The sequence below is a fragment of the Channa argus genome, chromosome 17, assembly GCF_033026475.1.
Source record: "Channa argus isolate prfri chromosome 17, Channa argus male v1.0, whole genome shotgun sequence".
Classification (NCBI taxonomy): Eukaryota; Metazoa; Chordata; class Actinopteri; order Anabantiformes; family Channidae; genus Channa; species Channa argus.
In genome coordinates, this window is record NC_090213.1 from 2,831,256 (window position 1) to 2,846,384 (window position 15,129).

At 40.5% G+C, this 15,129-nt stretch overlaps 1 protein-coding gene across 1 annotated transcript; it reads left to right on the forward strand.

Annotated features, from left to right (window-relative positions):
* The first annotated feature begins 5,809 nt into the window (after positions 1 to 5,809).
* On the forward strand, positions 5,810 to 13,885 carry LOC137102730 (uncharacterized). The gene is made up of 2 exons (XM_067482528.1): positions 5,810 to 6,160; positions 6,411 to 13,885. The coding sequence occupies exon 2, from the start codon at positions 7,048 to 7,050 to the stop codon at positions 11,002 to 11,004; it is 3,957 nt and encodes a 1,318-aa protein (XP_067338629.1). The 5' UTR covers positions 5,810 to 6,160; positions 6,411 to 7,047; the 3' UTR covers positions 11,005 to 13,885.
* The last annotated feature ends 1,244 nt before the right edge of the window (positions 13,886 to 15,129 follow it).

Here is a 15,129-nt window from a genome sequence, read left to right on the forward strand (position 1 = left end):
GAAACACAGAGCAGCTGCAGAGGAACAGCTGGAGTTCAGTGCCTTGCTCAAGGGAACTTCCCTGATGGTGATTGGAGCAGATGAGAGCGTCACTCATCCACTTTCCCAACACACACTGTCAGAGACAATGCAGGGATTCACACTCACAACGTTCCAACCACACACTGACCTGAACCACAGTCCCAACCAGGAAATACTGAAGAAACTGATGTTTGTAGACAGTTAAGAATAAAGAGCAGATATCACAAACCTCGATTTGTTCTCTGATAAAATCCATCTATGTTTTGTTCACTAAAAAGACAAAAGAGTCGACTTGAGCTTTAACACAGTTTGTTGGATGTAAATGTTCAGTGAATGTTGTCACCTCTGGTTCTGGTCCAAATGTTGACTGTAACAACAGCAATGATCAGTGCTGCTAAAGCCACAGGGACAATAATGAGCCTCAACAAACCTGAAAAACATTAAAACACGAGTAAACACAAAGTTCTTTATCAGGAGAAAGAAACAATAAATGAAGAGCTGACATTTGGCTGAGATCTTCTGGTTCCACAAAGGTTTGTGTGTTTCTGTTGCTGCGTTTGAACAAATTTGAGGAACAAGTTCAAATGCTGATTTGTTAATGAGGGTCAATCAAATTCAACCTAAAGACACAAAGTGTTTATTATTACTGAGGGAGACTGAATAAGAGACTCTGTCCACCCACATCCTGCTGTCAAAGGGAGACACTTTAGAAACACATCTGTCAACTTCAGTCACTACCTGCAGGTTTTGTTCCTGTGTTTGTAGACGCTGTTGTAGCTGATAATTCAGATTTTGGTGTTGTTGTTGTTATTGTGTTGTCACCTGGACAAATGAACAAACACCAGAAATGTGACCACAGTGATTTTAAAGAAGAAAACACATGTTCATGATCCGCAGTTAATAAATGATCATTAATTTATCATCTTCTCACCTGGAGGATGAAGGCTGAAGGGAAACTGGTGCTTGTTGTTACCATCAGTCACTTCACATGTAAAAGAGTTTGACTGGTAATTGTACAGTGAAGTCAGAAAATAAACAGTGTTGGTGCAGGAAGACTGTGATATCTTTACACCTGGGGCATTGATTTTCACATCTTTACCATCATACAGCCACTTTACTGTGTAACTACAGTGTCCATGTCTCCACACAGAACAAATGAACGTCACCTTATCAGTGTCCTCATGTTGAGTCACTGGTGAAGATGGAGATAATGTGAGAAAGACAGAGAAACATGTATTTTATCAGTGTGATCATAAGTGTTGTTTCAGTTCATTATTTGATGTGAAAACATTAGGATGTAAATACTCACTGGTAACAACAGACACATCAACCGCAGAGTCTGAACCTAGTTGTCGTCCTCCTAGTTTTTCAAACTGTCTGCAGGTGTAACGACCAACATCTTCATCTGTGACCTTCTTTACAACCAGAGAACAGTTCTCTGTAACACTCAGTCTGTGTGATTTAGAGTTGGATTCTGTTTGAATCTTCCCACGATTAACCAGCTCTACTGTTGCTGTGTTTCCTGAACCACTGAATAACCAGACAGTTTTGTCACAGTTATTCTGATCATTTATCATATTTTTACAAGTCAGAGTCACGTCTTCTCCATCTCTCACAAGAAAGGAACCTACTGAAGAAAACAACAGATATCAGAGATCATACAGATGTTAGGAATCTAGATAATGTCTCAGTCTGTCTCATGCTTGGTTTCCATGAGTCCACAGAAATCTCCAGATTCTGTCAGATTTTTTACAACTAAACTGAAACAGCAAATACATTTGGCAGTAAATATATGACTTGATTAGTTTCTGTTTCTGAACAAATGGCAGCAGAGACACCAGGAGGTGATGGGGGTGGATGGTGGGTGTATGAAACCCACAGCTTTGACAGTATAGTCCATGGTTTACACACAGAGTCCTCTCAGTGGTTGGTTTGGGGACAGAATCACTTTAGTTAAGGTCAGAGGGAGTTTGTGGTTTTAGCTACATGAACTTAATGTGAAATGATTCTGCAGCAAAAACCAAACCACAACCTTTGTGCTGTGACCTCCTGAACATCATCATAACATGTTTAATAGAATCATCAGGAGGTGAAAGTCTTCCTGATGTGTTCAGTAGCAACATATTAACAACATGAATCATAAATGAACCAATGAGCAAACATAATCCAGCTGCAGTTCCTTTTCCTGCAGAACAAGCATATTTGCTGTTGCAGGTGATTTCACTATTTGTAGGACACAGTGTTGTAACCATGTCCAAACCCAACAGTCAAACTGTTTTCTATGTGTAATGAATCCTGAATGTAGGTGGAAAAGTAACATTACTGATATTAATACATTAGTTTGTTTCTGTCTGTTACTGATCAGTTTTCTTACCTGTAAACTGAAACTCTAGTATGAGGAGGAAAAGGGTTTGAATCCATCTGTGTTCAGCCATCGTTACTTTCTTCTCTCTTCTGTTTGCGTCTGCACTCGAGCTTCTTCTAGAGAAATGTTGTATCTACGCGACTTCCTATAATTAGTGAAGCGTCACTTCCTCATAATGACTTTTCATCGTTCATTTCTCTCTTGTGTCACTTGTTCACATGAAAATAGAACATGTTGGTTTTTAAGTCCGTCCATCTCATGTAGTCATGAGAAAGACACTGACATGTGATTAATAAGAACTGGGAATCAAACCACCAACCCTGGAGTCCAGTCCTGAAAGTCCTCGTTCACCAGAATGTGTCAGTTTTGCTCACGATGCTTCCTGTTGATACTGTAGCAGGCAGCAAAAACAGAGATAAGATGATAGTTTACTGATTCCTCTTTGGGTCCACGAAGTCACTGTCCCTCTGTGAACTGAGGGGGAGGTGTTTAGGTGACAATGTAGCTGCTACAGCAGCAGAACTCTGAAGGCTCCAACCACAAACGATGACCAAATAACCACCACTGACTATTTAAATATTAGGTGGAGTTAGTGTAAGAGACAGTGCAACTTTAAAGAAGAGGAAGCTTCCACAGAGCTGTACCTCAGTGCAACACCACCAGAGGCATCATCATCATCATCATCATCATCAGTCAAAGCACAGACAGCACAGCACATAAACATATTCATGATACAGCATTACAAAATTTCACACTGTGACAGTGACAATTTAATCTGATGTATTTTGTGAGAATGTGATTGAGATAAACATCAGAAACACAAATAGCTGAGACGTCACTGAGCGTCAGGCTGAACTGTCTTCAAATATGTGAAGGACGAGCGGCGAGCACCAAATGTCACTTCCTCAGACTGACTTCCACCTGTTTTTGTGCTCATCATGAACTGGAAGAAGATGAACTGAGTGTGAGCATCAAATCTTCCTGTGTTGTGTTGCACACATGTAGCAGGAAGTGTTGAACCCTTAAACACAGGGAAAGAGAGAGAGGGGAGCATGAAGAGACCAGCACTCTGCTTTAGAGAGCGTAGGACGAGCCCTCTACTGGAGCTCGGAGGTACTAGGCATCACTAGCAGATCCACGCACCATCAACACAAGATTATCTCAGAGATAATCTGCATCATCTGTTTTAGTTTATTCTTTATTGACAGTAAAATTACAACAATGACCAGTTTCTCTACAAGACTAAAAAATGCTGAATGTCGGACACGGTGATAACTGTGATGAGAACTAAATTAGTTTGAATAACTTTGTGATATTAAATATGAAGCATGTTACATTTGTTCTCAATAGAAACATAGATTCTGTTAAACACACCATCAAATTGAGTCAAATAAAAACTAAACTCCAGCAAACATGATAATACAAATGAAAGTAAAGAAAAAAAACTGCTCTTCAATTTAAGATGAAGTGATTAAGATGATTAGAGAGGAGGAGGGTGGATACGTCATCCTCAGTCAGAATTGCAAATGATGAGAGTGATGCAGTGTTGGAAGAGGTTAGACAGATGTGATCATCTGGAGGAGAGAACTGTGAGCTGATGGCTGCCACCTTGTTGTTAAAAAAGTGGGCAAAGTCGTCAGCAGTGAGAGAGGTAGATGGTGGAGCTGAAGGTGGGTAGATGAGTGATTTGAAAGTGGAGAACAGCTTTCTGGTGTCCGTGGTGTTGCTGAGCTTCTCCTGGTAGTTATTGATCTTTGCCCTGGTGACACTGTGAGAAAAAGGTCCAAGCAGATTTTGATACTCAGCAAGGGCAGATGGAGTCTTGGATTTGCGCCACTTCCTCTCAGCACTCCTGAGCGTGGTGCGTTGTTCACGGATCCCGTCAGTGAGCCACGGATTAGAAGGTGAGAGACGGGCGGGTCTCGAAGACATGGGACAGAGACAATCCAGACATGATGAAAGTGTATTGCAAAGGCTGTCTGTGGCTGCATCTGCATCGCGGATGGAGAGGTCCTGTGTTGGGGGCAGAGTTGCGGAGACCAGCGAGGAGAATCGATCCGGGTTGAGAGACCTGAGGTTGCGCCGGAATGTTACAAGTTTGGGGGGAGATTGCGAAGGTCTAGTGATAAAGACTGTGAGTTGAATGAAGAAATGATCCGATACATGCAGAGGAGTAACCAAGATGCTGTCTGTGGTGCCGTTCCCGGTGAGGATGAGGTCGAGGTTGTTGCCAGCTTTGTGGGTCAGAGGAGTGGAGACCAGATTCAGGTCAAATGTGTTTAGAAGAGCAAACACATCAGCCGCATGTGGTTTGTCCAAGTGACTGTTCACGTCTCCCATGACGATGAGAGTAGTGCCATCTTCCGGGAAGTGGGACAGCAAGATGTCCAGTTCATCGCAGAAGTTCCCCAGCTGGCCCGGTGGTCGATATATCACAATCACCTGGACTGCAATCGGTGCTGTGATCCTAACGGCATGATAATCCAGAGAAGACAGATTGATGAGTGGTGCTGTCGAGGAAAACTTCCAGGTGTCATTGATGAGAAGCAAGTGCAAGCAGGTGAACAGCTGAGTGTGTAGCAAAAGCTGGAATGAAGTCGGCCTTGTTCACTGAAGACTGGCAGTTCCACAGTGCAAGAGAAAAAGAGGCTGGTGACAAAGTGGTCTGGGTGAGAGTGGGCAGGTGAGAGACATGTCGTCCCCTAGTAGGATGCCCTGTCTTGCATTTGCGTAGGAGAACAGGGATCTGCTGAAAACACAAAGTAAAACCAAGAAAAGGCTTTCTGGAGTAGAAAGGGTTAATGTGAAGCAAAGGAGAGAAACAGAAGTAGAAGAAGTTTGAAATAAACTACCTAATGTCCTCGCTCGGTGGACTCGCGCAGGTAGACTCGCTTGTCTTTACACCATCAGTCTTCACACAAGGGCTGACGCTCCAGCCCAACAGGTTCCTTATATATGGTCTTAATTGGCTACAGCCGAATCCGCCCCCTCGTTGAAACCAACCTAACTTGTGTCTTTGTTAGGTCAAAGGTGTGAACGCTCGGTGATCACTAAGGTGAAACTACCACCAACAACAGACCAAATATCCACTTCACCAGAAGAGCAAAACTTTCTACCTACAGTTCTTAACTCTATTAAAAAACAAACAGACTAAATCAGCAGACTCAAGAAAAATGACAGAAACTCAGCTACTTCTGAAACCAACAAACACATTTCAAACAGTACTTACTAGTTGAGTATGTCTCCTGTCCTAGTTTGGTGCTTGTGCTTGACACATCTGTCAACTTCAGTCACTACCTGCAGGTTCACTCTATGCAGTTATCAACAATATGCACTTTTTCCCAGTTTTCACAGTTAGAAGTTTGTGGTTTGGGGTGCAGCTTGGTGCAGTCGATCCATTTAACTTTTTTAACTAATTAGTGTAACTGCTGTTAGAAGCAGGTATAATGTTTAAGTTTATATAATTGTTTTAGGTACGATTACATATAATTTGTACGGAAAAGGAGAAATTTATATGATTAAGAATATTTGTTTTCGTTCTTAAGTCATTTGTATAGTGTTTCCCAAGCGGAACCAATGTTCGCCAGTCCAGGTAAAGACAGGTTATTATTGAGTGCGACATCATTATGTTACACGTGTGATGCCGAGTTGTCGTGTTCAGCTGAAGATAATGTTTTAAGTTACGTTGCTGTAAAATGTTTCCAAGGTCTAAGACAGAGCAAGACTTGTTAAGCTGAAGTTATATTCTCCCCGTATGTTAATGCGGCCAATGAGGTACGTGAATCTTGTCATTGTTTATATTGTACCGACTGTTACCAACTTGGTTTAATTAGCGATACGACATGTAAGGGAACGTAACAACTGTTATTTACCTATATTTATTTAAGAATAATCCTTATAAAGTGATATTGTACAGTTTGAAATAAGTTTATTAAGCTATTTGTGTTGTATTTTATTTTCTGTTTATGTCAAAGAAAGATTGTAATTTATATGTGTGTTTTATTTATATTTGAACTTTATTTAGTTCTCACGGCATAATGAACATCTTTGGAAATAAATGCCAGTGAAAAGAGATCGCCTTGTGTCCGTGATTAACTGGATGGGAGTAACAGTGAGAACTCAGTCTGCTCGACATGAGGTGAAGAGACGATAAACGCCTGCTGCAGAAGAAGCTGCAAGCAAGATTCAACGCACACTAGCATCAAGCAGATAAGACAGTACATACACCAATAACCTAAAAAGGGTGGAACAGAAGAGAGTCAAGCCAATAAGAAGAAACATTTAAAACAAGTTAAGTGTTATTAAATGGTTAAAGGACTCAATAAGTACTGTAAAGAAAGTGTTATGTACATGTTCTAAGTTTAAAATGCTGATGAGCACATTTAATCTCAATCATCAAGAAAGTTGCAACGTGAAAGAGTAAATAGCATATATTATAGACTGTTTACTGTTCTTAAGTGTTTAAATGAGTGGTTCAGTTTGTAAGTTGAAACTAATTCATATGTATCATAGTATGTTGTTTGGTACTGAGTAGATTATATTAAGGTATTGTTGGTTGAACAGAATAGTTTAGTTCCCTTCAGTTATTTCTACAATGTACATTGTTAAGATAAACAATAATTAAACTAGGAAATATTAAGATAAACTCAGACAATAATACAATGGCCGAACATGAAGAAGAAGCTAACAAAAAGGGCTCAGATAAAGAAAGCTATGCCCAAAGGACACAACAGCAGTCTAAAGATTCCAATAAGGAGCATATAAGCCCAAATCCATCAGACAATGATGATGTTATAAGGGAAACTGATGCTGTTGTTATACAGGAATTACGAAGAAGCCAAAGAACCAGAACCTTTACTGCACGGGGGCAAGAACTGCATGTCAGCAAAATTAGGAGGCTTCAACATCGCTTTGCCATTACTTATGACAGATGGAAAGCTCTAGCCAAACAAGCTAAAGGGGAGCTTGGTGGATCTTCTTCCACCGACGTTGTACTAGACCTCGGGACTAAGATTCACTGTGCTCTGACAGAAGTCAAACAAGCTTATGATGACTTGCGACAACAAAGTGTCCCTGATGGAGAGACACGGCGCAGAGCAGACACCTGTGATGCAGTTTCAAAGCGACTCTTAGACTATGCATGGAACTGTCTTGAAATGAGAGAGGGTTCTCATAAGGAACAAATTCACTGGACTGATACTGGCTCTGTATTTTCATCTGTTGTTTCCCAGAGGTCCAGGGCAACTTCTAAAGGTTCGAGGTCCATAAATAAGTTAAGTATAAGTTCCACACATTCAAGCCTGTCTTCAGCAAATAAACAAGAGGCAGCAGCAGAGTTAGCTGCCACTCAAGCCACTCTAAAAATCTTAGAAGAAATAGAGTGTGAGAAACAAGCACTTGAAATTCTTGAAACAGAAGATGCTGCAAGAAAAAGGACCTTAGAAGAGAAGCGCAGGCAGATAGAACACTTAGAGACTGTTAAGAGGATGAATGCGGCAAGGGCACGTTTGCAAGTTTATGAGAAGGAAGCGAGCTCGGATGAAGAGATAACAAGTTTGCTCCATGATTATAACTTTGCAGAGATCAAATCCGCTCTAAGCCCAAGTGAACCTCCAGCACACAACTCTGCAATGCCAAAACACATCACTCATACTCAACCTGTTACAATCCCTCAACCTGCCATAAAGAGAGAGTCTACTGCCGATGTTCCTAAAGAAGAAACCACAGCAGCATTAGCCGAAGCAATAGTGGAATCTATTAATGTAAGTCGCCTACCATTACCCGAACCTTCTGTTTTCAGTGGAGATCCATTAAGATACACAGACTGGAAGATGTCCTTTCTATTGTTGATAGACAAGAAAAACATTCCTGTAAATGAGAAAGTCTATTACCTTCGCAAGTATGTAGGGGGTCCTGCAAGGAAAGCTATTGAAAGTTATTTTCTGTTAGGTACAGACCAAGCTTATCATGCTGCATGGAATATCCTAGAAGAAAGGTATGGAAGCTCCTTTGTGATCGCAAAGGCCTTTAGGGATAAACTTGCTTTATGGCCAAAGATAGGACACAAGGATTGTTTTGAATTAAGAGAGTTCGTGGATTTTCTTCGTGGCTGTTGTACGGCAATGTCACAAATCAAAGGTCTTGAAATCCTTAATGACTGTGGTGAAAACCAAAGAATTCTAAACAAGCTTCCAGATTGGTTAGTGGCCAGATGGAATAGAAAGGCTGTAGAAATTGAAGAAATCAGCCAAACATTCCCAAGTTTCAAACAGTTCGTTGACTTTCTCACATTAGAAGCTAAAATAGCTTGTAATCCAGTGACGTCCCTTCACGCCCTGAAGTCCGGTGATGGTGAGAAGCCACGGATGGCAAAACCTCGAACTGTGGGTTCACGTGTACTGGTAAACAGCACAGAGGAAACTCTGGAAGCGAAAGGGTGTGTATTTTGTGAGAAGCCATCACATAGTATTCATACTTGTTGGAAATTCAAGGATAAGCCAATTACAGAACGAGTCAAGTTTGTAAAAATGAAAAGAATGTGTTTTGGATGTTTGAAACCGGGACACCATTCAAAGGTCTGTGAGAGAAGAAGCATCTGTGATACTTGTAAAAGGAAGCACCCAACATGTCTACATGAAGACAGAACCACAACGGATGGAAAGAAAGAACAGCAAATGGTGAAACTAACAGACAACAGGAAAAACGTGAAGGAAAAGGAAAGATCAGGAGAAGTAATGCAATCTCTACAGAAAGACGAAATGTCAAATGAAGCAATATCTAATAGATTGTTCCAAGATGAGAGCAATACTCACACATCCACAGTTGTTCCAGTGTGGCTGTCTACCACGAGTGACCCTGAGAATGAACTTCTTGTTTATGCCTTGCTGGACAACCAAAGTGACACCACATTCATCTTAAAAGAAAGGGCAGAAACACTCAACACACAAAGAGAGCCTGTACAATTAAAAATCTCCACTTTGTCATCTAGAAATACAGTGATTCCAAGTCAACGATTGAATGGATTACAAGTTAGAGGGTTTTATTCATCAAAGAAAATTCCTCTTCCAACAACTTATTCAAGAGAGTTTATTCCTGTTAATGTAAGTCACATTCCAACACAAAAGACAGCAAGAGCTTGGCCTCACTTGGAGCATCTTGCAGAAGAGATTGCACCCTTAATAGACTGTGATGTTGGCTTGCTTATAGGATATGACTGTTCACAAGCACTTCTACCCAGAGAAGTTGTGGCAGGTAAGGACAACGAACCATTTGCTCAAAGAACAGACCTTGGTTGGAGCATAATTGGTCATGTCAACCCTTGTATTGATTATGGCGATACAATTGGAGGCAGCCACACGATGGTTGTGAAACAAGTGATACCTCAGTTGCAATCACCTAATAATCTTACAAATGAAGTGAGATATATGTTTCGCACACAAGTCAAAGAAGTAGTCACTCCACCACAAGTGATAAGGGCACTTGAATCCGACTTCGTTGAAAGAGCTGAAGAGGAAATTCACCTTTCACAAGAAGATCTGCATTTCCTATCAATAATGAAGAAAGGGACAAAAATTAATGCAGATAGTCGCTGTGAAATGCCGTTGCCATTCAAAGGTAATAGGCCAAGTATGCCAGATAATCAGAAGTGTGCCCATCATCGTCTCAGATGTTTGCGGAAAAGATTTGAAAGGGACAAACAATATCATAAGGACTACTCAACCTTCATGAATGGAATAATAACTCGCAAAGAAGCAGAGAAGGTTCCAGAAGATGAAGTCAATAATACTCCTGCATGGTACATCCCTCACCATGGGGTATATCACCCACAGAAACCGGGAAAGATACGGGTTGTATTTGACTGCTCAGCGAAGTTTGAAGGAGTGTCATTGAATGACCATCTGCTGACTGGGCCAGAACTGACAAATACCTTAGTGGGTGTGCTTTGTCGGTTCCGTGTGGGTCCTGTAGCAATAATGTGTGATATTGAATGCATGTTCCACCAATTTCATGTAAGACCAGAGGATCAAGATTACTTGAGATTTCTTTGGTGGGATAATGGAGACTTTCAATCTCAACCATCAGTCTATCGTATGAGAGTGCACCTGTTTGGGGCAGCCTCTTCACCTGGATGTGCAAATTATGGGTTGAGGTACATCGCTGCTCAAGGACAGGGTAGTTTCAGTGAAGCATCCATCCGCTTCATTAAGAGGAACTTCTATGTCGACGATGGTCTAATAAGTGTTTCAACACATGAGGAAGCTATTCAGTTAGTGAACGAAGCAAGGAAGCTTTGTAACACTGGAAAGTTACGAATTCACAAGTTCATCTCTAACCACCTTGAGGTGCTTGCAGCAATTCCCAAGGAAGATTGTGCAGAAACAGTACGGAACCAAGATTTGATGTTGGGAGAGTCACAGATTGAAAGAGCTCTAGGGGTCAGCTGGTGTGTTGCCTCAGATCAGTTCCAATTCAGGGTAATCGTGAGTGAACGCCCACTCTCTAGGAGGGGAGTCTTATCGACCGTGGCCTCTATTTTTGACCCACTTGGCTTTGTAGCACCTTTCATTCTAGTTGGAAAGCAAATACTTCAACAAATGTGTCAAGACAAGATTGGATAGGATGAACCACTTTCTGAGGATCTTCAGCCACGATGGGAATCCTGGCTTTTTGATCTGCAGAACCTATCTGATGTCAAAATAAGTCGATGTTACATTCCAGAAAGTTTTAAGGAAGTTCAGAGGTATGAATTACATCATTTCTCAGACGCAAGCAGTACAGGGTATGGTGAATGCACTTATTTGAGAGCAATTAGCACTTCAGGACAAATCCACTGTTGTTTAGTTATGGGCAAGGCTAGGGTTTCACCCTTGAAGATTACCACAATACCCAGACTTGAGCTGTCTGCAGCAGTTGTGGCAGTCCGTACAAGTGATCTGCTTAGAAAGGAGCTGGAGATAGAGGCCCAAGAGTTCTTTTGGACAGACTCAAAGGTTGTCCTGGGATATGTCAACAATGATGCTAAACGATTTCATGTGTTTGTGGCAAATCGCATTCAGCGTATCAAACAGAGCACAGATCCAAGTCAATGGAGATATGTAACCTCTGAAGACAATCCGGCGGATCATGCATCAAGAGGTCTTACAGCGAAAGAACTCACTACATCCAACTGGTTTACGAGTCCAGCCTTTCTTCTGCTGGATGAACTTCCCAGCAGAGATGTCAAGGTGGGAGATATTTCAGTTGAAGACCCAGAAGCTCGTAAAACTTATGTACACAAGACCTTGACCATTGAAGATTCACTGAATAATCGGTTTCTAAAGTTCTCCAACTGGACCAAACTAGTCAAGGCTATTGCTAGACTCATAAGACGTGTCAAACAGATTAAGGGCTTGACATCAAAAACCAATGAAGCCACAAGTTTACAAGAGAGAAAGGATGCAGAACTTTCCATCATAGGCATTGTCCAAGGTACATTTTTCTCTGAGGAATTAAGAAACTTGCAGAGTAAGGGTGAGATGAAATCAAAGGATAAGAGTAGCAAGCTTTACAGACTGAATCCTTTCTTGGATGATAACGGCATTCTCAGAGTGGGAGGTCGTCTTGAGTATGCTGATTTACACCCACACATCAAGCATCCAGTGATTTTACCAAAGACTAGTCACATATCAAGGTTGCTGATTGAGCATTATCATCAGCGAGTGCAACACCAAGGTCGTGGTATAACACTTAACGAACTAAGATCAAGTGGTATTTGGATCCTTGGTGGTAGTCATGCTGTGTCATCTTGCATTCACAAGTGTGTTAAGTGTAGAAGGTTTAGAAGACCTACAGAAACACAAAAAATGGCAGACTTGCCACTTGAACGGATGGAGACAACGCCTCCCTTTACTTATTGTGGTATGGACTGTTTTGGGCCATTTTATGTCAAGGAGGGAAGAAAGGAGTTGAAGCGATATGGTCTATTATTTACTTGTTTGTGTTCTCGTGCAGTACACATCGAGCTGCTTGAAGATATGACGGCTGATGTCTTTATTAATGCTCTTCGTGCTTTCATTGCACTACGAGGAAACGTTCGACAACTTCGATGTGATCAGGGTACTAACTTTGTTGGTGCAAGGCGTCAGTTCTTGGAAGCTGTGAAGGAGATGGACCAAGAATACCTAAAACAACTAGGCTGTGAATTTGTCATGAACACTCCAGCTGCAAGTCATATGGGTGGAGCTTGGGAAAGGCAAATTAGGACAATAAGAAATGTGCTAATGTCCATACTAGATCAGTCGTCCCGCAAACTGGATAGTTCATCATTGCGAACTTATCTATATGAGGTTATGGCGATCATAAACAGCAGACCTTTAACGGCACACTTACTCAACGATCCAGCAGGATCACAACCTCTTACACCTAATCTCCTTCTGACAATGAAATCTTCTATTGTTTTGCCACCACCCGGAGAATTTGTAAGAGAAGATCTTTACCTTCGCAAAAGATGGCGTAAGGTACAATACTTGGCCAATGAATTTTGGTCTAGATGGAAGAAAGAATATCTGTTAAACCAGCAACAGAGACAAAAATGGAACAAAATCCATAGAAATGCAAAGATCAATGACATAGTGATTGTGCAAGACGACAATGCATCTCGAAATGAGTGGAAGTTGGCTAAGGTCACAGCAGTATATCCTAGTAAAGATGGATGTGTGAGAAAGCTACAGTTGCTGTTAAGTGACAAGGAACTAGATGAGCAAGGAAAACGACTTACCAAGCCAGTTTATTTGGAGAGGCCTATTCATAAGACTGTGATTTTGATGGAAGCTGAGTAATATAGCTTTATTGGGTTATGTTATTTTTAGTTGTGTTATGGAATTTTATATTTGCACATTAGTACAGAAATCACCAGTGATTGGTGGGAGTGTAACTGCTGTTAGAAGCAGGTATAATGTTTAAGTTTATATAATTGTTTTAGGTACGATTACATATAATTTGTATGGAAAAGGAGAAATTTATATGATTAAGAATATTTGTTTTCGTTCTTAAGTCATTTGTATAGTGTTTCCCAAGCGGAACCAATGTTCGCCAGTCCAGGTAAAGACAGGTTATTATTGAGTGCGACATCATTATGTTACACGTGTGATGCCGAGTTGTCGTGTTCAGCTGAAGATAATGTTTTAAGTTACGTTGCTGTAAAATGTTTCCAAGGTCTAAGACAGAGCAAGACTTGTTAAGCTGAAGTTATATTCTCCCCGTATGTTAATGCGGCCAATGAGGTACGTGAATCTTGTCATTGTTTATATTGTACCGACTGTTACCAACTTGGTTTAATTAGCGATACGACATGTAAGGGAACGTAACAACTGTTATTTACCTATATTTATTTAAGAATAATCCTTATAAAGTGATATTGTACAGTTTGAAATAAGTTTATTAAGCTATTTGTGTTGTATTTTATTTTCTGTTTATGTCAAAGAAAGATTGTAATGTAATTTATATGTGTGTTTTATTTATATTTGAACTTTATTTAGTTCTCACGGCATAATAAACATCTTTGGAAATAAATGCCAGTGAAAAGAGATCGCCTTGTGTCCGTGATTAACTGGATGGGAGTAACAATTAGTTCTTTTTTCCTGCTATTAGAGCTCCCTCTGCTGGCATTTGCTAAGGTCTGAGGGATGATTAAACTTTTTGAAAGGAAAATCTCTTCACATTAATGCAGTACAGTGTTAAGTACATTTGACTGATCTGAGCTCTAGATCATTACAACTAAGTGACCAAAGCAGAGCACAGCAGAGAAACAGAAAGAGATAATGAACGAAGGGCTAACGAACCCTGACTACAGACGATGTGTCCAAAGTAATAATAATTTAACAATTAAGTCAAACTGCTGTTAAAATGGCTCCAACTCAGACATTGAAGTTTTAGGAATTGTCATATTAGTTGGACTAACTTAAGTAAGTGTGTTTCCTAAAAGATAACACACAGTACAATTAACTTCACCTGACTTAGTTGTTGTAAATAATACTTCTGGGTACTTCATACTGACTGATGATGATGATGAAGTACTGTACAGTTTTTTTAGTTGTTGTGCACTACACTTAATGAGCATTTGTAAATAGAAATATAATTCCTATTCCAGTTATCTTGGTTTTTTTTAAAAGCAATCGTTTGCACCATATTTTAAAGTTTGGTTAACTAATCATTCTTTAGCTGCACCTTGTTTCATGCTGGTTGGAGCTGATAATTCAGTTTTTGGTGTTGTTGTTGTTATTGTGTTGTCACCTGGACAAATGAACAAACACCAGAAATGTGGCCAAAGTGATGGTTAAGAAGAAAACACATGTTCATCATCTGCAGTTAACAAATGATCATCAGCTCATAGTTTTCCTACCTGGCTTCTCTGTTGGAGGGTAAAGGGTGAAAGTAAACTGTTGGTTGGTGTCATCATCAGTCACTTCACATCTAAAAGAGTTTGACTGATATAGTGAAGTCACAAAATGAACAGTGTTGGTGCAGGAAGACTGTGATATCTTTACATATGGGAAGTTGTTTTTCACATCTTTACCATCATACAGCCACTTTACTGTGTAACTACAGGGTCCACGTGTCCATATAGAACAGTTCAACATCACCGTATCAGTGTCCTCATGTTGAGTCACTGGTGAAGATGGAGATAATGTGAGAAAGACAGAGAAACATGTATTTTATCAGTGTGATCATAAGTGTTGTTTCAGTTCAATGTTTGATCTGAAAAC